The following is a 25,837-nucleotide window of genomic DNA, read 5'->3' as shown; positions in this document are numbered from 1 at the left end:
TCCGGGTTTTAGGCTCCACCTACAATTAATGATTGAGTAACAAAAATAGCTTTTATGTTGCTCCATCAAGCTGTAGTATTACACCCCCGCCCCCCGGTGACAGAATGCTACATGAAACAAGTACATCATGCTTTATTAAAATGAGAAAAGGAAAAAAAAAAAAAAAAAAAAACTACAACCCTGAAAGTATGACAAATGTGAGCTGCTCACATCTTTGCTTCCTTTTTGACTTTGAGGAACTCTGCCATGTTAGAGAAATATTTCTGGTTGGCTTCAGCCACTTTTTTCTCTGCAGCCTGTGGGTTTACAATCTCCAACCCCTGTAGATTAAAAAAATAAAACTGTCAGCTGAATACTCTGCCACATACAGAGGACATTCAGAAAAAGTTACACATTTTTACCTGTAGAGGAGTGAAGGCCACACTGGAGCTGGTTCCCGAGGAGCGGTCTCTGACGGTGGACTTGCCCCCGTACGTCATGCTCTGCTTCTGTAAAGTCCTCTGTTGTGAGAAACACAAGCATAAGATGATAAAGAGAAAAGTGATTCCTCAGCAGTGTGATAGAGGAAATGTCCACCATTAATGTGTTTACCTGGAGAGATTTAGAGATCCTGGCTTTGGTGGCCTCGTTGACCTGAGCCTGCCTGACACGCCCGCTGCCACTCTTCCCCAGCTGACCCAAACTAAAGCCCAGGTCCTCCTGGTACGCATCATCTTCAATCTGCAACACCATATCACAAATTATGATCCAAGACTGCTCACGCTCTCCATTGCAGAGAATAAAAAACAGCGCAACAATATAAAATAGTAAGTGAAATCACAAACCCAAAAATGTAAGCATTTCTACTCACTTTACCGGACTGTAACAACAGCAGCTGATTTTGCCATCAATAAATGAATCAATGGAGCAAACCAACAGACATTAATAAAGGCCCCATTGCACTTAATATGAATGAGCAAGAGTCCAGACGAATCAGCTAGAATGGGGAAAAAGGCCAAGCTTCGAGACACATTTGGGAGAGACAGATATTCCGACAGCTGTGTACGAATGCCAAATATCCAGAATGTGGGCAGAAGCCACCTCGAATGATTCGCACACATTCCATGTGCTGCAGCACCCGAATGCAGCCGAAAAACAGCACGAATACCCAGAGTGAAGAATGCATGCAGCCAGAACACAGTACGAATCCCCACAATGCCAGCAGAATCCAGCAGGAATATGCAGAATGCATCCCGGATGCTGTAGGACAAGAGGCCTGAATGCAGGCCAAATAACACCCAAGAGCCGCTCGGAAGGTGCCCCGAATGCTGTACGAATGCACCTCAAAGGCGGACAGAACGCCCCTGGAATGTGCGCCAAATATGTAGGACCCAAAGGGAATGCATCCCAAATAACAGGAATGTACCCAGAATGCGACACGAATGTCCCAGGTGTCCCGGATGGCGGCGGAAACGTCTCCACCACAGTATAAAAGCCCGCCTGATATATACCGACATACTAGATGAAACGGACACATAACCAATAATGATATGGGTGAGATAGATCCACTATCAGTCAATAACTGGGTGACAAATACATGGACAACATACCTGCATGACATCGGGGTGAATTAGATCACAAAAGTAATATATCCACACATATTCTTGCACCAAAGTCCCTCGGCTGCCCCCTTGTTTGGTCTTGGGGATGACACAGCGGATCCAATGTCACCCTGCATGTCCATCCTGTCGCAATACTGCCGCTGGGTGCCCCCCGACACACCTCCACATAAAATGCTGATGTGTAGCAGGGGTGGGGTTTGAACCAGGAACCTCCCGCACCAAAACCATACGCGCTACCCACTCGCCCACCACCCCAGCCCCGACCCATATGCTACACTGTTGTCCACATGCATCAGGCAAACCCAATATCCTGACCACATACAGTAGTGTTCAGAATAATAGTAGTGCTATGTGACTAAAAAGTTTAATCCAGGTTTTGAGTATATTTCTTACTGTTACATGGGAAACACAGTACCAGTAGATTCAGTAGATTCTCACAAATCCAACAAGACCAAGCATTCATGATATGCACACTCTTAAGGCTATGAAATTGGGCTATTAGTAAGAAAAGTAGAAAAGGGGTGTTCACAATAATAGTAGTGTGGCATTCAGTCAGTGAGTTTGTCAATTTTGTGGAACAAATAGGTGTGAATCAGGTGTCCCTATGTAAGGATGAAGCCAGCACCTGTTGAACATGCTTTTCTCTTTGAAAGCCTGAGGAAAATGGGACGTTCAAGACATTGTTCAGAAGAACAGCGTAGTTTGATTAAAAAGTTGATTGGAGAGGGGAAAACTTATACGCAGGTGCAAAAAATTATAGGCTGTTCATCTACAACGATCTCCAATGCTTTAAAATGGACAAAAAAAAAAAAAAAAAAAAAGATGCGTGGAAGAAAATGGAAAACCATCAAAATGGATAGAAGAATAACTAGAATGGCAAAGGCTCACCCATTGATCAGCTCCAGGATGATCAAAGACAGTCTGGAGTTACCTGTAAGTGCTGTGACAGTTAGAAGACGCCTGTGTGAAGCTAATTTATTTGCAAGAATCTCCCGCAAAGTCCCTGTTAAATAAAAGACGTGCAGAAGAGGTTGCAATTTGCCGAACACCACATCAACTGGCCTAAAGAGAAATGGAGGAATATTTTGTGGACTGATGAGAGTAAAATTGTTCTTTTTGGATCCAAGGGCTGCAGACAGTTTGTGAGACGACCCCCAAACTCTGAATTCAAGCCACGGTTCACAGTGAAGACAGTGAAGCATGGTGGTGCAAACATCATGATATGGGCATGTTTATATCGCATACCAGGTATCATGGACCAGTTTGGATATGTTAAAATACTTGAAGAGGTCATGTTGCCTTATGCTGAAGAGGACATGCCCTTGACATGGGTGTTTTAACAAGACAATGACCCCAAACACACTAGTAAATGAGCAAAATCATGGTTCCAAAGCAACAAAATTAATGCCTCACAGATGTGAAGAAATCATGAAAAACTGTGATTATACAACTAAATACTAGTTTAGTGATTCACAGGATTGCTAAAAAAGCAGTTTGAACATAATAGTTTTGAGTTTGTAGTGTCAACAGCAGATGCTACTATTATTGTGAACACCTTTTCTACTTTTTTTTTTTTACTAATAGCCCAATTTCATAGCCTTAAGAGTGTGCATATCATGAATGCTTGGTCTTGTTGGATTTGTGAGAATCTACTGGTACCTTGTTTCCCATGTAACAATAAGAAATGTACTCAAAAGCTGGATTAATCTTTTTAGTCACATAGCACTACTATTATTCTGAACACTACTGTATGGGTGAGATGCAGTGGACCCATGTATGGGCTGTAGCACCTCAGCTCCGTCCACGGCCGCGGACCAGGGGTGGGCAATCATGTGACATGAAGGACCTGCAGAACTCTGCAGGTTTTCCTTACTACTAATCACCCCAGCAGGTGATTTCATAAATGATCAGTTTTTCTCAGCAGGTGAATTCACTGACGACCAGGTGTTTATGTTTAGGGGAGAAGCTCAACAACCCACCTGCCGAGGTGATTGGTTGCAAGGAAAACCTGCAGTGTCTCGGCCCTCGCTGCCAACCCCTGGTGTAGATGTTGTGTTGATATCACTTGAACAATCACTCGCTGTGTTGATCTGGATCTTGCGATCGTCAATGCGGGCACTGGTTTGCGTGCCAGCTACAACCCCGGCAATAATTATGGAATCACCGGCCTCGGAGGATGTTCATTCTGTTGTTTAATTTTGTAGAAAAAAAGCAGATCACAGACATGACACAAAACTAAAGTCATTTCAAATGGCAACTTTCTGGCTTTAAGAAACACTAAGAAATCAGGAAAAATAATTGTGGCAGTCAGTAACGGTTACTTTTTTAGACCAAGCAGAGGGAAAAAATATGGACTCACTCAATTCTGAGGAATAAATTATGGAATCACCCTGTAAATTTTCATCCCCAAAACTAACACCTGTATCAAATCAGATCTGCTCGTTAGTCTGCATCTAAAAAGGAGTGATCACACCTTGGAGAGCTGTTGCACCAAGTGGACTGACATGAATCATGGCTCCAACACGAGATGTCAATTGAAACAAAGGAGAGGATTATCAAACTCTTAAAAGAGGGTAAATCATCACGCAATGTTGCAAAAGATGTTGGTTGTTCACAGCTGTGTATAAACTCTGGACCAAATACAAACAACATGGGAAGGTTGTTAAAGGCAAACATACTGGTAGACCAAGGACATCAAAACGTCAAGACAGAAAACTTAAAGCAATATGTCTCAAAAATCGAAAATGCACAACAAAACAAATGAGGAACGAAAGTCATATTCAGTGATGAATCTCAAATCTTCATTGGGCAAGGTGATGATGCTGGAACTTTTATTTGGTGCCGTTCCAATGAGATTTATAAAGATGACTGCCTGAAGAGAACATGTAAATTTCCACAGTCATTGATGATATGGGGCTGCATGTCAGGTAAAGGCACTGGGGAGATGGCTGTCATTACATCATCAATAAATGCACAAGTTTACGTTGATATTTTGGACACTTTTCTTATCCCATCAATTGAAAGGATGTTTGGGGATGATGAAATCATTTTTCAAGATGATAATGCATCTTGCCATAGAGCAAAAACTGTGAAAACATTCCTTGCAAAAAGACACATAGGGTCAATGTCATGGCCTGCAAATAGTCCGGCTCTTAATCCAATTGAAAATCTTTGGTGGAAGTTGAAGAAAATGGTCCATGACAAGGCTCCAACCTGCAAAGCTGATCTGGCAACAGCAATCAGAGAAAGTTGGAGCCAGATTGATGAAGAGTACTGTTTGTCACTCAATAAGTCCATGCCTCAGAGACTGCAAGCTGTTATAAAAGCCAGAGGTGGTGCAACAAAATACTAGTGATGTGTTGGAGCGTTCTTTTGTTTTTCATGATTCCATAATTTTTTCCTCAGAATTGAGTGAGTCCATATTTCTTTCCCTGTGCTTGGTCTAAAAAAGTAACTGTTACTGACTGCCACAAATTTTTTTTACTGATTTCTTATAGTGTTTCTTAAAGCCAGAAAGTTGCCATTTGAAATGACTTTAGTTTTGTATCATGTCTGTGATCTGCTTTTTTTTCTACAAAATTAAACAACTGAATGAACATCCTCCGAGGCCGGAGATTCCATAATTTTTGCCAGGGGTTGTACCTGCGTTCTTATGCTATCCGGTGTTGCTTTCAATTTGGTCCGACCACATTCGCGTTGCATGTGGGTGACACTCGGGGCATTTGGATTCGTGATGCATTCGTGTCCCACTGGAGACATTCTTGGGGCATTCCAAGTGCATTCCAGCTCATTCATGCCACATCTGGGCATTCTGGCAGCTTCTGTGTTCACTGGCCATTGCGGTATGTCGCTCGATCCCGTTCAGAGCATTTCAAAAGCTGTTGGGATGCCGTGTGAATGTTTAGACTACAGTCAGACTGCGCTTCAAACGCCTTTTGACATTTTTCCACCTCGAATGTTGTGAACATGTGCTCTCCATTCAGACCGGCCAAGGGAATGTGTCCAACTGTTTAGAATGCAATTTGATGTTTTCGAATGCACCTTGACTGTTCCCGAATATGGGTTGAATTTTCATTCCGACGGCATTCTGGCTCATTCGCCCTCTACTGTGACAGTGGTATAATAATACTGAACAAGCTTGCAAATGAATGTTTCTAGCTAATCACTTCAGACAATACATCAGATTAAGACTACTGAAAACAGAATAAAGAGGTTAATGGGGAAGGAGCTATTTCCCAAGAAGTTGGCAAAGATGCCCTTCAGCATCCTGGAGTTCAGCTCCAACAAAAATCTCAGAAAAGTGTGGGATGACACTTATATAATCCATACTTTTGAAAACATTCCACATTTTGCTTTTGTGTGATGTGAAATTTGTGTCATTTATGAAATGTGCTCCAAAATAAACTGCACAATAGCACTTTTCATACTACTGAGTAAAAAAATAACTGCACTGCTCTACAAGCAATGAAATATAAATGACAGGTGAAGGGGGGGGGGAAAACCTCTGCGAAGGTCATCCTGTTGGCATGTTTCCTGATCTCAGTGAGTCCAAGACGCTCCTTCATCTTGCGATACCTTCAGGAGGGCAGAAAGCAAAGAGGTCCGTTAACGCTGCACATGTATCTCGAACGTGGCCAATAAAAGCTTACAGTTTAATGGTTTCATTGGTGTATAACATGACATGTTTTTCCTCAACCGAGTCGCACCTCTGTCACAGTGGTTACTGGATTACTGCTGGATGATGGAGAAAAAAACAAAAAAAAAAACAAAAAAAAAAACTGCCTTATTTAAGTATATTTTTTAAACAGATCCCCTTAGTGGAACAGAGCCAGGAACTGTTAGCAACAGTATGTGCTCTAATAAGATCCCTTAAAATCTGTTTGATTTAGGTTAAAATCTTTTTAAGACATCAGCTTGGGACTCCGACGAGGGCGGTCGCATCTCCTCCACTCTCCCTTATCTCTGCTCTCTGCTTTAACCTTCAAGTCCCTACTTCACCAGACTGTGAATTCCTCAAATTATATTGGATACTGGTTCTACTGGACTACTACTGGATTAACCATGGAATTGATCAGCTGGTCTCTGAACGCTATTGACACCATCTTTTCTACAAGGTCAGGACCGGGGGATCCTACCTGTCCAGATGGAATGCATCCTGCGAGCTATTTTCTCGACTCCTGGGGGTCTTGGCGTATTGCATGCTTGGCGAATTTCTCGAGGATTTATTCATATTTGGGCTTATGGTAGCAGGGCTGGTACTTTCTGGCTTAGGTGCTGCCCTGAGCTATCGGAAAACTGGCAAGACGGCGGCATCAAGAACCACGGCCCCTCGATTGTCTGTCATGATTAACGAGGTGGGCAAGGTGTCGCATTCTCAGACTGCGATGAATCTTGAACTCAGACGCAAATTGGATGATATCTTGAAGAAGATGCGTGCCTTGCAGATGAAGTTGAAGATTTCGGAGGCCGGTGAATATTCTTAATTCATAATTGGGATTTGGTTGTTTAAGTGGACCTGTAAAAAGTGTTTTTCACTGCTCAAACCACAACACAGCAGGCTTATCAAGCCTGAATGACAAATTGCCCGACTGTTTTCCTCCAGAGGAATGTCTTCAGGCCTCAGTGATTATTTGGCTCCTTTCTTATCTCAACCCACAAAGACAAACTGCTATTCATAGGACTGAAGCATGCTCCACTCCCTCTCCCTACCCCCCTCCTACCCCCCATCACACACACCTCACTCCGGCTTCTGCTCACTTCACCCCCCTTCCCTTCTGTGGAGGTGGCGCGGTTTTAGCTGCTGCTGATCCCCATCCCCCCCCCAACCTGACGGTGGTGCAACTCAGGGTTGCTGTGCGACCCTTCACCCACTTGCCTCAATTTGGATAACGGACTTCTTCAAATTTAGTGCACATAAACAATGTCAAATGTGTATGTGCTGTCCTTAATTCCGATGTAGGCCATTATTATGGTAAACAAGTAATAATTGTGGACTAATTGCTGTCTGAGGTAACTGGAGTAGAAACATAATTTCTCCACTGTGAGATCAATAATCTCTCTCATATATATATATATATAGCACTTAACTAGTGATTTCATTATTCACTAGGTTTTTTAAATAAATCATTGAAGTGCATATTTTCAAATGGCTTCCACCATCAATGAACAGAAAGGATCAACAAGACAAACCATCAGATAAAAGACCGAGATAAAACAGTGAACTTGAAGATCAAATGTCTCCAAATGACATTCTTCTTCTCTAAATGTGTGGCCTGTTTTGGTCAGCTGATGGGTTCTGCACCTCCTTCCTCCTCTCTTCTTCCTCTGTCCATCCAGCGGAGCCGGCAGTGGTTTGACTTGCTTCACTGGCGGAGGCTCCTGCCATTTATCAAACTTCCTTTCGATCTCTTCTTTTAGATCATAGCCAAACTGCACAAACAACACAAAATTTAGTAACTACCAAAAAAATAAATGACACTTTGATTTAGTTCAAAGGTAAAGGTCTGTCCTTTGGCCTATTAAAACCATTTGTATTTCAATCTAAAGCCCCTTTCACACCGGGCCCACTTCGAGTTGCGTCGTGCAGCATCATGACGACGCCACGTAGAAGCAACCCAGTGCAGAAATGATGTAGCTCAATACCACAACAGCGCGAGGGATGCAAAGGACGAAGCGAATCGGACGCCAAAAATTAAACATGTTTAATTTTTTTTTTTTCCCCTATGCTTGACGCAGAAATTAAGTGGTTTCAGCACAAGTCAGGGCAAAGTGACGGTACTCAACGTGACTGGAAGCCACACCCTCACAATACAACGTTGCCCAACACCAATTTATGATTCCTGCTGTGTTCCATTGTTCCCGAAGTATAACGCACTCTCTGTGCAGAGAACCTGCAGGCTGCATCTTCACCTCCTCTCTGCCCCCAGCTGCTCGCACCAGACGCAGACATTCCTGCGTCATGACGCCACCACATGAAGCAACTCAAAGCAGCGTTGGTGCGAAAGGGGCTTTAGTATCTCTTCTGTTTTTCTTGTTACTTAATGCTGACAAATTACACTGTATTTGTTGTCTTTATGGTGCTTGATTCTGCTTTTTTTTTTTTTCTTTTTTCTCTGTTGGAGGTGCAGCTCCATCCAGAGATGGGTGCGGTGTCTGTTCCAGAAACCGTCCTGTACACCGGCAACATTTCCTGTATGCTCGTTTTGTGAATCGTTTTGTAATTTGTGTCTGTAGCATGGCCCAAGCAGAGGGTCACCCCTTTGAGTCTGGTCTGCTTGAGGTTTCTTCCTCAGAGGACAATTTTCCTTACCACTGTTGCTCTGAGGGTTGGTAAAGTTAGACCTTACTTGTGTGAAGCGCCTTAAGGCAACCTTGTTGTGAAATGAAATAACAAGATGTCAGCGCTCTACTGGGTTCTATTCTTGTTGTTAACATGCTGTCAGAAAAATTCATGTAATCATGCAGAAGCTCCTGTCGAGTGGACATGCACATAAATGATAGAACTGTTTGTCACATCTTCATCCTTTTGTATCGGCAAATTGAAGACAGCGGGGTATTGTTTACACAAGCACGTGCGTGTGTGGAGAAGATAACTCAAAAACAGATGGATTTTCTTTAAATCGTGGGCATATTAAGGTACTTGGATATATACATATCTAGAAGTGATTAGATTTTTGAGTAGTTTGGTCAAAGGACAAGAACATGGTCTGAAAATCACCTGCTTTTTGTACACTTCAACAACCAAAAGGCCTCGATGGATGATCCAAAGCACATATTGATCAGGAAAATTTGTGAATAATTGGTATTAATTACTTCATAATGAAGTCACGTGATTACATGACAGTCAAAAACACCATTACAGAATAAAGTATATTTACATCGTGGTATATATGTAAAGCGCTCAGGGTATGTTCATCCCTCTGATGCCTTTCATATAACTGAGTTTTACCTTCAGATATTTTCTGTAATCCAACACAATCTGAACACACTGATAATAATCACAACACTGTTGACAGGTGGTTTCTACCCACAGTTTCACTTTCTCCCGGGTTAATCCTGGTTCATCTGACTCTGTTGGTTTGTTGCAGAGAATTTACACAAAACTTCATTACGTGATTATTACAGAACTTGATCTAAAACACAACATTTTAGAAAGGCTTCAAATAAACAGGACTATTAAAAAGTGAAATGATTTGTTTTGGAGCTTGGTGGTTAAATGGGCTTTAGCGAGCTCTATTCTCATGTTGTCACATCTCTTGCTTAAACAGTCCATATACCAGAGGATCATGATGTTCTTGACTGTGTTTATGCGTGGTTTAGTACAACCACAAAACTACAGTCATGACATATTTACTCTGAATGCATGCACTGTGTGCTCCTTTTGTCACCTTTCCATCGGAACTCTCATGGAAACTGTCCACTCGGGCAGCCAGTGTGCACTTAGCAGAAACCAGGCGAGCCGCTTTCCTCCTGAGGTCCTGAGGACAAATGTGAATGTTAGCTGCAGTGGTCAGTTAAAATCTATCTACTGCAAAGCACGACTTTATGCTTCCATCGCCTGTAAGTAGCTGTATTTACTGACAGGGGGCAGCGACTGCACTACATCGCAGTGATAGATGAAGCCAGTGTGGGGAAGCAGGGACGTGCTGCTGAATCCAGACAGTGTTCTCCTCTGAGCCCCGAGCAGCATCAGGTTACAGGCAGGCATCTTGGACAGGTTGGTGAGGCCTCCAGCAATACCTGCAGCCACAGCAAAGAAAAGGAAATGGAAACAACAGCAAAAGAGTTGACGTGTGTACTCTCAAAGCGCCGCACAGTGGCAGTTACAGGCTCTGTGTGCATCTCACCCATTATCTTGGCAGCCGTCGACGCTCCGACAATGATGGACAGATTAGGAGCAATAAAAGACATTCTGGACTCTACATATTCATATATCCGATGTTTAGACTGGTTCAGCTCTAAGGCCATGTCACACGCCTCCTCCAGCTGCTTCAGTTCATCATCACTGAGCAATGACCTAAACTCAAAAGACACAAAGTTCACTTTCACTCCACAGGACGCAGCTTGTAATCAGCAGACACAGTGAGTGCCCATCTACAGTTGAGGCCAGATGTTTACATGCAGCCTGGCGAAAAATGTAATTTTCTCCCACCGCAACGTACAAAGTCAATCAGACCACATTTCCAAACAAAATGATTTAAAAAGAATATTATGAGTGAAGCGTCACGCAGCGTCACGAAGCTTACTCATGGCACAGGGCGTCAGGAAGTGGAAGGAAGGAAGTGGCAATTTTCAAATCCACAGTAAAACAGGAAATGTTCAAATGTCAAACACTTCCTGGCATGGGTGGAGCTAGAGCAGAGGCCAGGGTTTCACTGGACTCCCCTGAACTCTGACTGGACACAGATGATTGACATGTCACAGCACCACACGTCCGGTTGAAAGAGCTGCATTTTCAAATTAGTGAGTTACATTGACTGCTAGATTCCTCCTGTCCAGTTGTTAGTGCTGTGTACCACAAAAAGTTCTAATCCACCTTAGTAGAAGAAGAAAAATGTTTGCTCCAGATTTGAACTGAACACGTCATTTAAACTATGGACTTTTAATCACACCAAACTTATATTGGTGAGTAAATGACCGTATTTTATGTCAGAAATGAGGTCCAAGTTGTTAAAAGCAGCATTTCTCCTTTAATTCGGGTTGCCTTATATACACATTTAAATTAACAGACAGCAGCTGGTTCTGTTAGCTTATTAGTGTAGCAGATAACTGAAACAATCCTTCAAATGGTGATACAAGCATCAAATTCAGCACAAATACAGCTGGAGCAAAATTAATGGAGCAACTTTAACTTTTGACCCCTGTACAAACTGAAACTGCCCTTTTGTCACCATTCTTTCTGCTTTTACCTCATAACTCCATAAGATTCAGTCACAGATTGTCCAAACTATAACTTTTTGGAATCTTTATTATCAGGCAAATAATGTGGTGTAGTTTTCTATATGATTGGAGCATCTTTTAATTTCAACCAGGGGTGGGCAACTTGTTGCAGAAAGGGCCAAGAGTGTGCAGATTTTCTTTGCAGCCACTGATTCCACCAGGTGATTTTACTGATTAATATCACTTTGAGCACATGGAATCAGTTAATCAGTGAAATCACCCGGTGGAGTCAGTGGCTGCAAAAAAACCTGCACCCTCTTGGCCCTTTCTGCAACAAGTTGCCCACCCCTGTTTTAGACCCCTGTGTAATTCTTCAACTGATCCCTACCTGGCTGCCTTTTGAAAATTCAAGTGGCCAATCAGTTTATATATATATATAAAAAAAAAAAAAAAGAAAAAAAAAGAGTTAATGTCTATGGATTATTTGTGCTAAATTTGATGCTTGCAATCACCATTTGCAGGATTCATCTCTAAATATTCTCTTACCTGCTGCACTATATATATGAGATGTAAGATGCTGCTCCTCAGTGTTTCTCAAATGCCCTCAAAAGTACTTGAACACTTGGTATTTCACACATTTTAATTTGTTTATTCCATTTCAAATACATTTTTTTCTCAAATTATGTTCCTTAACTCAAACTGGAAGTAAATCTCTACAACCTGATATAAATTAATAAAAATATAAAATCCAGCTTCCTGATGAAGTGGTGTAGAGGAGGATTTTCTTAAAAAGAAGACCTGAAAGTTCAGCTACAATTTGACAGAAAGTACATTGGAGATTAAAGCCAAGATTTGATGTTTTGGTGAAAGAAACTTTTGTATTTCTTCATAATTGATGTAAATAAAGTCCAAGACATATTGTTCATGTTTCCATCCCCTGACTTGTCTAAAGAAAACTGGCAATAAAACTGATAATTATTTACAGGTTTCATCAAATTTTAGAGATTTTCTTTCAGTTTGAGTTCTAAGGTGGAACTCTACTATTGTTTACTAAGGTACACCTAAATATCTAAAAAAAAACAAAAAAGAGAGAGAGTTGAGCCGCTTAGGTGCCTGGTCTTGAGAACCAGGGATGGTAGGTTGAAAAGCTTCTTTAACTCTCCCTGCCCACCAAAGCGGCTCAAGAATATGGACAATATTGAGATACGAAAATTTGGCCATATTGTACAGCCCTACTGTCAACTCGATGAAAACACTGAAAATTAATTTAAATCTACATTTAAAAAATGCTTAAAGTGGCAGGAAGTTAAGAGAGCTGTCATGGGGGGGGGGGGGGGGGTGTCAGCTGAAAAGCAAAAAAAGCAAAAAGCTTAAAAAGGTGGGGAGTATGGGGGGCAGAGCCCCTCCAGAAGATAAAAGGCAAAATAAGGAAAATGCTTAAAAAGGCGGAGATTCTGGGGAAGCGGAGCCCCCCAGAAGCTAAAAGGTTTTTGCCATGCTAATGCTCCCCTGAAGCATTTACTCAAAATAAAGCCCGAAGAACCTAAATGACATGGTGAGATGCTGACGAGCTTCGCTCGTTCATGTCCGCGACATATGCATATTAGTTACACAGATGACAGTGCAGCACGGAGGCCAGTGGTTCAAGCAGTTAGTGCACATGCTTCCAAAGCAGGAGATTCTTGGATTAAGACCATCTGTGCCTAATTCTCCATGAACAAGTGAATTTCATCCTGAGGACACTTGATGCCTCTGCCCCGAATGATCAAATTCGTGATCAGCGTTGAATAAGTAGGAAGTCCTGTGCAGGACTCAAGGCCGACTCATGCCGTTGCTTATCTGCAGATACTGTAGTGTGAAGTGAACGAGAGTCTGCGACTCCCACTGGACAGGTTGCTTCTCCAACCAAGGGGAAGCTGTTTTTGAAAGTGCAGTGTCCCTCAGGCGAGTGTGAATTATCCAGATCAACCCACAAATAGCATCTGCTGTCAAAATCTGACACGTACTCTGCGTCACTTTGTCTGTTCTTCACTAAAAATGCCATCAACCTCCAACACTACAGCATCATAAAAGCTGCACCTGTCCTCCAATTCCACAAAAAGTTCTCCCTGCTTCTCAAGAGAGTCGCCGCAGATGAAGTTTTGTTTGTGGTTAACACTTTTCCACTCTACACATTTACAGCTGGGTGGACTGGGACAATGCAGATGAAGTGTGTGTGTGGTCCAAGGAAACAGATTAGCAACATGACCAAGATTCAAGTCCAGGTCAACATATTGGTAGCCAGACTCCTAACCCACTGAGCTACCTCCTGTGCAAGTGGGGAACCCACAAGAAGTAAGCCAAGGCATCTAGAATGTTTTGGACCTCCACAAGGTTCTTCCTTCAGAACAACAGTATATTCTATTACACCAGATCCTCAATTTAATAACTAATGACCTTAGGGAAAAGTGACATCATCCATCTTTAAGAGGGCACTGCATCATCATCATCGCCTAAAAAGCTTGTTGGAGAAGGAGGAAATTATTAATACAAGAGCTACATAAAAAAGCAAATTTTTCAAAATAATTCCAGCAACCTTTTGAAATGCCTATGCTGTTTAAACTGACAATCACCTCCATGTATGTCAACCTTTAACCCACTGAAAATCTGACAACAACAACAACAACAAAAAATAAATAAATCTATTTTGTAACTTATTTTTAAATATTTTTTTATGGAAATAAAATAAACATAAATGCCTTAACACAAACATACTTTGATAAAATGGAACAGGTGCCAAGGTGTATGCAAACGTATGGCTTATAAACTGGAAACAGAAGCAGACTCTTTACGTCTGTTGACTCACCCCTGTGTGGTGGAGGCTGTGACGCTGACAACCATGATGGTGGCATTCGTGAGGATTTGCTGTAGAGTTTCATTATTCTTGCACTTGTCAAGATTGTTTCCTAGTTCCTGAGTGGGAGCCACACAAAACATTAAATTATGCTCAAACCAAACAACACATTTCAAGAAAACTAAAGATTCTTCTAGTGTAGCAGTTGTGACCTCAATCAGTTTTTAAGACTGAGTCAGAAATACCATTATAGACGTGCAATGTTAGTATAGTGAAAAATAAATAAATAAATAAATCACACCAATATTTAAGTGGAAATGCAAGAGATTAAGGCAGTAAGACAAGGTTAGACCTTACTCGTGTGAAGCGCCTTGAGGCAGCATTGTTATGATTTGATGCTATACAAATAAAATGAGCAATTAAAATTGAGTGTATGCATCAGGTGAAAAATACCCCTACAGTCCAGCTGACGTTCAGTGTGCCAAACATAGGAATTTATAAGCATGTAATTGGTCATATTGGTGCAGAAAATCTATGAGTCTATTAGCCTTTTTAAAACAACTGATATCTACAAACATGCCTTAATTCAATACGGGGAAAAAAACAAACAAACAAACAAAAAAAACAAACGGCACCAAGACATCCTGTGCTGAAAAGCCTTTTATGCTACAAAGACAGAACAAACAGCATTAAATCATCTCACTTTCACAGTGCGAATGTAGTCTAGAGAATCTGGAACCAGTGACTCAAGCTCTGGAAACCTCTTTGAGTACTTATCCCGGGTAAACTTGTGAATAATATCTGAAAGCAAGACAGGAGGAAAAAAAAATACAGGATCAAAAAACAAAAACTCAGGTGATGCAGAACAGAACTTTAAATAGATCACCAAGCAAGAACAGCCAACTCACTGAGTTCATTGTCAATCTCTACTGTGAGGTTATTGGCTGCTACAATCAGTCTGTATTCTGGGTCAGCCTCCACTGGGCCTGAAACTGGAACGGAGAGAAGACATAGAAGCTCAACAAAGAGTTCTTACCAAACACTGGAAAACGCACATGCAGACCACAAGACAAGTGGATCATTCACACTTACCATCCGAATTTTTGCGCTGCTTTCCAATATATCCTGAAATCTTGTCCATGATCTCTGAAAACTGTAAACAGTCATGTTAGTCAGACACGATCAGATTAAATGCACTGCTGTAAATAAATAACAACTAACCTGTTTACTATTGCGGAGCTTGGCAATGGCTGCAACGCTTTCAGCTTTACTGTAGTCCACTTCCATCTCCTCTGGGATATCTTCCAGTCCTCCATCTGTCCTACCCTGGGCGAGCTCTCCATCACTGTCCCCCTCCTCTCCTTCTGTATACAGCCCGTCCTCCCCTTCATCTCCAGCCTCCTCCAGGTCAGCCAGGAGCTCATCTGCCAGAGACATCTGCAATAACCAGCAGAACGTGTGCAAACAGGGAGGAAAAAATGGCTTCATTATGGCTTTTTATCTTTAGACTCTAATTCGATTTTGTTTTTGTGGCTTTTGAAGCAGCTTTGAGGCTCGCCTCAGCCATAGGAAGCTTTAAAAACATCTTTAATTTCAGTGGGGCCCTTCTAGATTTATACTGGGGACATTTAATGAAAAAAGGATGCATCAAATGCAGGCTGACGACTGTTCAAGCGTGGATGCCACAACTATACTGGATCTGGAAGTACTGTGGACATAGGAGTAAAAACACAGTATTTCACATTAGATTCTCCCCCCAAATATATATTTATTTTTTAAAGCCAGAATGCCTGAAGATACAAAGGGTTTTCATTAGTTACCTGCAAGGAGCGCCTTGGGGCAACTGTTTGTTGTGATTTGGCGCCTTATCATACACAAGAGTTTGTTGCAGTTGATTCTCTCAAGGCATTTGAATCTTTCTGAAAATCAGGCAACTTTGTGACAAATCCTGAGAATTGGAGGGATTCTGACTAACCTGCTGCACATGATGGCCAGTCTGTACACAGGTACTGTTAGTGCTGTGCAGAATACAGAAAGAGTCTCAGACATCTCCCCCCATACGTTCTGGGGTTCAGCAGGGATGTTATCTGGTCCTTACTCTGTTCAGTTAGTCTAGTAGATTAATTAAAATATTGGAGGAATTGTAAATTTTTTGGAAGGAAAAAAAAAAAAATCACCAAAAATCTGTTACTAGTAGTTTTTGGGTATTCTTTTCAATAAGATGAAGAAACACTTGAGCCAAGTACCTAACTCTGCCAAAAATTACTTTTTTTTGTATATCTCACCAATCAAGAAGCTGAGACAGATCACATTTGGTGGAAATATTACTTGGATAGATATCTAGAGGTGATTAGATTTTAGAGTAATTTGGTCAAAGGTTAAGGAAAACATGGGACAAAAAAAAAACAAAAAAAAAAACACCTTTTTTATATCTCAACAAAAACAAAGCCTAGATCGATGATCAAAATCATATATTGATCAACAAAATATTTGTGACTGATTAGTGTGAATGAGTTCATGATGAAGTTACACAGACATCATATGGTGAAATCATACAAAGTCAGAAATACCATTACAGACATATGCAATATATACACTTGTACATTTATACTGTGGTGTTTTGAGCGCGCAGAGTATGTATCAGCTCTCACATGCTTTTTATTGGTGATGTTTTAATACAAGATTTGTGTAAAAAAGTGAACACACACACACACATATATATATATATATATATATATATATATATATACACACACACATACATACATACATACATATGTGTGTGTGTGTCTCAGACAGCCATTTAAAAAAAAAAGTGCAATTTAGCACTGATAATACAATTAAAAGATTTGTTCTCTATTTTTTAATCAGAATTTCTAGCCAAAAACAAACAATTTTGACACCAAGGTCAACATTATGCCTTAAGTACTGCCAAAATTACATAATTTTACAGAATAATGCCTGTCATCTTGAAAACAACATATTCAGACCTTTAATGTCACATATTTATAATATCCATTTGACATTAAAATGTATTTGAAAATACATTTTTATGTAACTAAAACATAACTTGGTGTAAACTATGGAAAATGTCTATTTGCAGGTGGCCACTTAGAAAAAAAGTCCTTTTTAACTGGGCTAGAGTGCTCGGAACAAGCGTTTCATCAAAGAACATCCAGAAATCTACTATGAACCAAATATTTTTGATTGGTTCCAAAACTGCACAATTTTTTTCCTAATCTACTTGACTAAGTCATTCCATGGCCTGGGAGATGGGTCAGGCCAGGAAGACCAGTGACTTTGCCAGTGAAGAAAGGTTATACTACTTTGACTTCAGAGATGATGCTGTGATCTTAGTGGAATTAGTGGGTGACCTGACTGCAGAGCTCAAGATCCTTGAAGCTCATCCTATGAACTTCAGAAACACATGGGAAGACCTTATTGAGTAATGACATCGCCCAACAGTCAGTGGACAAAGTATAAGGTGATGCCAATTTTACAGTAACACGAAGGTTCAAGTCTTCTGAAAAATGAAGCTTCTGGTGTATGATTGTGAAACCTGAATATTAACCAAAGGCCTAAAACGATTAAACTACAACCCCTGGCAAAAATTATGGAATCACCGGCCTTGGATGATGTTCATTCAGTTGTTTAATTTTGTAGAAAAAAAGCAGATCACAGACATGACACAAAACTAAAGTCATTTCAAATGGCAACTTTCTGGCTTTAAGAAACACTATAAGAAATCAGGAAAAAAAAATTGTGGCAGTCAGTAACGGTTACTTTTTTAGACCAAGCAGAGGGGAAAAAATATGGACTCACTCAATTCTGAGGAAAAAATTATGGAATCATGAAAAACAAAAGAACGCTCCAACACATCACTAGTATTTTGTTGCACCACCTCTGGCTTTTATAACAGCTTGCAGTCTCTGAGGCATGGACTTAATGAGTGACAAACAGTACTCATCATCAATCTGGCTCCAACTTTCTCTGATTGCTGTTGCCAGATCAGCTTTGCAGGTTGGAGCCTTGTCATGGACCGTTTTCTTCAACTTCCACCAAAGATTTTCAATTGGATTAAGATCCGAACTATTTGCAGGCCATGGCATTGACCCTATGTGTCTTTTTGCAAGGAATGTTTTCACAGTTTTTGCTCTATGGCAAGATGCATTATCATCTTGAAAAATGATTTCATCATCGCCAAACATCCTTTCAATTGATGGGATAAGAAAAGTGTCCAAAATATCAATGTAAACTTGTGCATTTATTGATGATGTAATGACTGCCATCTCCCCAGTGCCTTTACCTGACATGCAGCCCCATATCATCAATGACTGTGGAAATTTACATGTTCTCTTCAGGCAGTCATCTTTATAAATCTCATTGGAACGGCACCAAACAAAAGTTCCAGCATCATCACCTTGCCCAATGCAGATTCGAGATTCATCACTGAATATGACTTTCATCCAGTCATCCACAGTCCACGATTGCTTTTCCTTAGCCCATTGTAACCTTGTTTTTTTTTCTGTTTAGGCGTTCACCCACCCAGGTGTTCTGTTCACCCACGACCAGCTAAAAAGAGATCTCTTCCCATTTAGCCCTATTTTAAACTACATAAATGCCATGAACCTACTGTCAGAGACGTGCTGAACAACACTTTTTTTTTTACCCTTTACATTGTTGCTACGGTGTTATGGTAGGAGACAATTTACTCACTTGCTCATGGTCATGATATGAAAATGTATTACCATATAAGGCACATTCTAATAGATTACAAAATAAAAATCTGGTTTTGTGGACCCTCTTTAAGGACTACTTACTACTTCATGAATCTTAACGGGGGTGAAAGTGTTTTTGGTCCAACTCGTTCCAATATTTTCCTTAAACCAGCGAACTAAACAGCTCCACGGGATGCCAACAAAAATTGACTTCAGCTGATGGGCGAATTTACAGCATCAGACCAACACAATGCACTTCTTTTGTTTATCCGCTCGAAACGACAGCCACATAAGCACGAAGATTTTAGCGACGTTTGTATATATGCTGTAGTCAAAACGCAAATGAATCGGTATCAAACTAACGTGTATACTAACGTTAGCTAGCTAGCATTATGATACAAAATTGTTAGAATAACTTACATCGAAGGCTAAAACTCCTGTCGAGTATAGCAACAAAGATGCAAGCGTTACATAGGCGTCAGAGTATACACAAACTCCTTCGTCAACGATATTTTCCTCTTCTATTTCTGCTCGACTACGCCGTCGTACCGTTTGAAATTGTGGCGCACATTAATTACGCAAGTGCCAAAGGTCTTTCGCAAGGTATGTTGGGTAACTGAGTAAAACAACGTATGCATTGACTCATGGTTTGCCCCGGAAGCGTCTTCTGAATACAAAATAAAACGATTTATTGTCATGAAACAGTTCAGTAAGAGGTTCACATTTTCTTGTTTTTATTATTCCCTGTTATACATGGTTACCCCTTGAAAACCGTACTTTAAACAATACAGGTTTGAAACAAACGTTTAAACAGACTAAACATATGGACCTCGATTGCATGATGAACTGTTATTAGTAGAAAATTAGATAAATGAACAGATACACAAACAAATGGGAGATATTTACTGACGTGAAGCTTAATTTGTTCCATGCTAAGCTACATTAACTGTCATCAAACAAGATAAAAGAATGACAAGATAGCTAAAAGCCATAATGAGAAAATAATGAAACATTACAGGACGTAGTTCCATACATAATGGCATAATATTAACAAGTAAAATTATACAAAATACACTTTTTTGTAGCAATTAAGATGTGTGGGAAAATATTTAATTTATTTGTTAAGAGGAGCCGTCAAAGGTATGACCTAGATACATTTTACCCCAAACAAATTGCAGTTGTTCTTTGTTAATATATGTAAATTACACAAAAACAACAAACAAATAAACAGACAGATAAATAAATAAATAAATGTCAATTATTCAAATATAAGACAGTATTCCAGAACTAAAAGTGTAAAGAAACAGCTTAATTGTTCGTGCATTCTAAGAATACATCTAAAAGTAAATGGCTCTAAAATAACATTGTGTACACTTGTATTATTATGTCTGTACAAATGTCAATGATTTTATTTATTTATTTATTTTATCAAATACAGGAGTCAAGCAATTTCTCTTCCACACTGCCGCCTACAAGAACAAGTGATTGACTGCAGTGAAAAGTTTTAAGAGAGGACTAGAATCCAAGCGTTTACAGACAGAAGAATGAGTAAAGAAAGTGCTGCACACCTGGGGAATAATACAGGAGAAATACACAAAAAGAGCTGGTACACAGCAAAACTCCCACTGCATAGCTGTCAAATCTGTTTCAGATTTTACAAAGCTCCAAGCTCCTCTTCCCCTCGCATATGCTGCTGTTTTGCAAAGACATTTGCAGCCAAACGCTGTGAATACATTCTGTAAACAGTGGCAAGCAGGAGCTCAACAACCCCTGTCATACAAAATCCTGCCGCTGGTAAAACCTGGAAGTGTGTCCAGCTTTTCGAATGGGCATCTTTCGGTTGCCTGTGGAATAAAAAAATAGCCTCTGAGTGAGTGGCTGGGGTTATTGGCGTTAATTCGGTGGCCAGTCTCAGAGCGTTTCAGCTCTAAAGGTTCTAATGATGACGTGTATCATCACACCAAGTGGGGGTCGTCAGCGGGACTAACGGTAAAACGTGATGATGTCACTGGACTGACCCCTACAGGCGTCCTTGGTTTGACTGGTAAATCCTCTTTCCGCTTCGACTCCTTACTTTTGGCGTTTGCTCCTGATGGGAAAAACAAACACAATCCAGTAATGTGAAACACATCAATGCTAAGACATACAAGTATTAAAAACTGACATTTAGTGATGCTCTCGTAACAAATGCAACATATGACAGAGAATAAACTGCTAAACTGTTAAGCAACATATATCTATTAATATAATCTTGCTGCAGCACTGCAAAGTAGCTTTGGACTAAAAATACCACTCTTTCAAAGGGAGCGATGCTGCCTGTTCTTTCAGGACTTTGACGCTTCAGCTAAGGACTATAAAAGATGGTGAAAGCATCTAATTTTGGAGTCAGTGCATTTCTTCATAGGCACAACCTAACCCCATTCTGTAAATGAAGTGATCAGTGTGTGAGACGGAGACCAAGAGACCAAATGTAAGTGTATTGGGAAACACAGCTTAGGCTTTTATTGTTCGGCGCAGGATTTATGTCCCCACTCCATTCCACGTGTCACAGTGCAGGGGGATAGTTATGGGAGATTAATTCTGGCTGCACATTTGGAAATGAGCTCAGCGAACTGAGGGTTTTGGTGGGTGGACTCTGTCAGCTTTTATTACATCACTCACCACGTTAGAATGGCACGTTAGCTCTGGTTTGTTCCTCTAAAGGGAATGAGCTAACCCCTTAGCAGCTAGGGATGTGTATCGAGAACTGGTTCCTTTTGGGTATCGTTAAGAAATGACTCGATCTACCGACATCAATAAGCTTTGTGCTTAACGATTATGTTAACGGTCCTTCAGAGTGGGGGGTGTTTGTCAGGAAAATGATAATTTCTGTATTGATTACAGACCCTGCAGCGGGTCCGTAAACAACTTTTCTGCAGCGCGACTTTGCTTTGAACCTTGAACCAATCGAAGCAGTGCTTCGCAGATTGAAGCAATGCTTCGATTATTCTTTCTTTCTTTTGCTTAATTTTCTCCTGCTAAAACCCTAAAGAGCATACGTCTGTGAGTATTATTTACCTTTTCTATGTTAAACCGACCTGTTATGTTCTTCGGAAACAGTTGATAGATGTATTTTATAACTTAAAAACGGGAGCGATGCTAATGCGTTAGCATGTCTATGGCATTTTCAATGTTAAAAGTTAGCATTGCAGCTGTCATCACATTCGGGTGCATTGTTTTCAAATTATAATATTTCTTAAATTTATTTTTGTTTATATATTAATAATCTAATGATTATTATATACAATTTTAGAGAAAGAGCAAAAAAAAAACCTGAATAGAAACACAACAGAAAATATAAAAGCAATGAAAATAAATAAATAATGCTTTCTTTTCAGTGAGAGCAAGGGCAGCCAATCAAACAACGGCAACCGATCAGCGCCACCTACTTGCATTTCATAATGAGGTTGCCAAATAAGCTCCGAAACGATGCCATTAAGGCAAACGAGGCATTCTAAACCGAGCATAGTAACATAGCTGTTTCAGAGAGCCTTTTAGGAAGGTTCTGAGCCATTACAGACCCAACCAATTTTTTTGGGGGGGCTATATATCACATCACAGAACAAGGATTAATGCCCCATTCAACCTCTCTCTATCACCTTTAACTTACCATGCAAATCCAACTTAGCGTTTTTCACAGAGACTGAGGCTGGACTGGTGGGTGCTGAAGTGCTTAACTCATTAGTTGGAGTTTCCTGTTGCATTGAAATATAATAATCAGGACTTCCTGTATTTTATCTCTTGTGATCGATTATGAATTGAATGGGGAATGTATTAGAAATACCTGATCAAAAAGATAGATGGTGACATCATCAAAAAAGGAGACATTTCTCCCTCTGTCCTTTCCTCTGTCCATTGGTTCCTTGGGTGATTTAAGGAGACTCCTCAGGCCCACACGTTTGTCAATGTCTGTTTCTGTGACAACAATCACCCTTCGGGAGTTTTCGTCCTCTTGGTCATCCTCCTCCTCATCATCAGGGTCACTTCCCGATGACAGACCTCTCCGCCTGCCTAGCCGACTTCCAATGACCCCGTCCCCAAATCCTCCTTTACCGCTGGGGTTGAGGGGAAGAGTCAGAGCGAGAGGAGGCAGGTCAAGAGAGAGGCGAGCTAGTTTTGCTATGAAAATGAGAGCGGGGACAGATTATTAGATGTGGAGAATCCTGAAACATCGCCATTAGTTCCTGTTCTGTTCAGTAAAAGGCTTCAGGAGCAACTCAACATGATCTTATTCACACTGTATCAATCTGCATAAAGAAGTCACATATTTGCCCATTAAGTTTCCATTCATGCCTATAAGAAATTAGAAACAGCAAAAAAAAAAAAAAAAATGGGGGAGGGGGCTGGGGGAGTATTCTACCACAGTACATTGAAGTTGAAAACAAATAAACTTCAACTCAAAGTGCAGACTTTAATTTTAGGGTATTTATATTCAAATTATTTGCACAAGTTTTATATTTGCCTGCTGAAGTGTTTCACTGTCAGATGCTTCTCATTCTCCTAGTTAATTTAGGAGTAAGCTGAAAAAAGATTAATAAAAGATTTAAAGATGACTTTATTTAGATATGGAATCTGTTGCTATTAACTGTGAAATGTGAAGTCTAAATACCTGCCACTGCAAATCAACCATGTGAACACTGGACTGAACTACTAAAACAATCCCATCAGGCACAGAAAAAACATTAGGTGCAGCTAAATCAACAGTTTAATACGTTCATAGAAGGTATTACAGCGGTGAACTCAATAAAACCACAGAGTAAATAAATAAATAAACGAGGACAATCAGGGGGGCGGGGGCGCGCGAAACACACGCACACGTGTTGTGGGGGAGCCGACACTCTGGCACGCCACGAGTACTCGGCAACTTCACAATTGTGGGGGCACTTAGACAAATTTCACATCCAGCTCGAAACAGCGCAAATGGCTACACATTTTCTAAGTGCCAAGTGAGCGGTGTTAGATGTTCATGTGTGTCACCTGGAATTTGGCCGCCACCTGCCGCAGAGGCGTTGGAGGCAGCTCTGATTTTTCACAACTGATATGCAATTCCTCCTTCGTGCACTAGTCGACTTAAATCGTGTTATGTGTGAAGGGGCCGTTAACAATACAATCAATAATACTTTTAACCAAAAACATATTAAAATTGTCACTATCAGTTGATTATTTTTCCCTTAAGTTTATGAACTTTGTCAATAATCTCTTTTTCATCTGTTCCTTTAATGAACATTGAATCCAGAACTGTTTTAATTGTTTTGCTGTAATCCAAAGAGCACGTTTTAGAAAATACAATTAAATTTGCTAAATTTTTTACCCACGTTAACAAAATAACTATTAAAATGATCTGCTAAAGCTTTGTTTTCTTTAACAACTATGTAAGTATTTGTATAAAAATAATCAGGATATTCTTTAACAACTTTTTTCTTATTAATGATTTCATTTAAAAATTTCCAAGTACTCTTTATATTTGTTTAATTTTTTCCAATAAATCACTGTACTGCCTTTTACACAATCGTATTATGTTAATTAATTTGTTTTTATATGTCTTATATCTTCCCTCAGCTTCATTTGTTCTAAATTTTAGAAACTGCTTGTACAAAAAAAATCTTTTTACATGCATTCTGAAGTTCCTTAGTGATCCAAGGTTTATCAATATTTTCTTATTTCCAACTTTTGACACAAGAGGGCAATGTTTATCATATAACTTGGAAATAATAGAAATTAATTATTCCTTAGATTGATCTACATCCTCAATATAAATATCACTCCAGTTTTGCTGTATTAAATCTGTTGTAAGATTTTCCATAGTTACTTATTTATTTTCCTTGTGAAGTTTGTAATGTTAATATGGTCAATTTTATTGACTAATTAGATGGATGAGTAATCACTGGGTACAATCCCATACAAAACACAGAATTTATAGATTCATCTATACGTAAATGACTATGAGGATTTAGGAAATCTATATTAAAGTTTCCACAGATAAACAAAAGCTTATTTTTTAAAAAAGTATTGTACATATCTGTCAATTTATCCACAAAAAATTTTTAGATCCAGGTGCTTTATAAACGCAGTTTATATTATGTTTTTGATTTTTCACACTTAATTTCCACTGTAACACATTCCATGATATTTTCAAGAGAAAAAGACATATTGTTAACAATTTCACAATGATAACTAGAACCAACGTAAAGTGTCACACCACCGCCCCATTTCGTCACCATATTTATAGCAAAAAAAATCTTAAAATTAATCTTAATCTTAATCCAACATGCCCCAATCAGTCTCATATTTGAAAGTGAGGTGCAGACTGGCACTTGCTATCGCCTGGCAAAGTTTGATCCGGATCTGATCCGAATTGTGGATTTTGTGGACATTTGAATTTAATAATGAAAAGCCCATTTGGTGAACTTTTTGCATTATATCTCAATCAAAAGTGCCTCAATCACTCTCATTTATGACAATGAGGTGCAAACTGTCACTCTCAATGAATAGACTAAGTTTGATCTTCATCTGATCCGTATTATGGATTTAGCGGATATTTGATTTTACGTAACATAGAAAAGCCCTTTTGAACTACATTTTGTATTATATTTTAGCTTATGAAACGCCACTTCTAACAGGACTTTCACCTTGAAATTTTTTTTTTCAAGGTAAAAAATTGTGGAATTGGAAACTGGTGTTGGCGGAGGATGGCGCTCTATGAGTGCGGTGCTCTAGTTTTTAAACTAAACATTTTAAGATGATGTCAACTCCAATACGACAATGAG

General features: G+C 39.9%; 2 protein-coding genes across 4 annotated transcripts in view; both read right to left on the bottom strand.

The window, feature by feature from the left end:
• Window positions 1-111: 111 nt before the first annotated feature.
• On the bottom strand, window positions 112-19,608 carry prpf31 (PRP31 pre-mRNA processing factor 31 homolog (yeast)). Its single transcript, XM_034174676.1, has 14 exons — window positions 19,452-19,608; window positions 15,535-15,750; window positions 15,406-15,466; window positions 15,222-15,305; window positions 15,017-15,114; window positions 14,326-14,432; window positions 10,448-10,617; window positions 10,183-10,340; window positions 9,989-10,078; window positions 7,903-8,030; window positions 6,104-6,176; window positions 592-720; window positions 402-500; window positions 112-320 (listed from the first exon to the last, which is right to left on the bottom strand). The coding sequence occupies exons 2-14, from the start codon at window positions 15,748-15,750 to the stop codon at window positions 207-209; spliced, it is 1,527 nt and encodes a 508-aa protein (XP_034030567.1). The 5' UTR covers window positions 19,452-19,608; the 3' UTR covers window positions 112-206.
• Window positions 19,609-19,748: 140 nt separating this feature from the next.
• The window catches only part of si:dkey-40m6.8, a 39,013-nt gene continuing 32,924 nt past the window's right edge, over window positions 19,749-25,837 (bottom strand). For 2 of the 3 annotated variants that reach the window (XM_034174650.1, XM_034174649.1), the window contains exons 14-16: window positions 22,855-23,189; window positions 22,681-22,765; window positions 19,749-21,120 (exon numbers count right to left, since the gene is read on the bottom strand). In XM_034174650.1, coding sequence (XP_034030541.1) covers window positions 20,987-21,120; window positions 22,681-22,765; window positions 22,855-23,189 — 554 coding nt within the window. In that variant the 3' untranslated portion in view covers window positions 19,749-20,986. Of the gene's footprint in view, window positions 21,121-22,680; window positions 22,766-22,854; window positions 23,190-25,837 lie in introns of those variants that run through there. The other variant, XM_034174651.1, reaches the window with a different exon arrangement.

This window comes from Thalassophryne amazonica, chromosome 7 (genome assembly GCF_902500255.1).
Source record: "Thalassophryne amazonica chromosome 7, fThaAma1.1, whole genome shotgun sequence".
Lineage (NCBI taxonomy): Eukaryota > Metazoa > Chordata > Actinopteri > Batrachoidiformes > Batrachoididae > Thalassophryne > Thalassophryne amazonica.
Note: the sequence above shows the minus strand (reverse complement) of the source record. Positions and strands in the feature narration are given on the sequence as shown.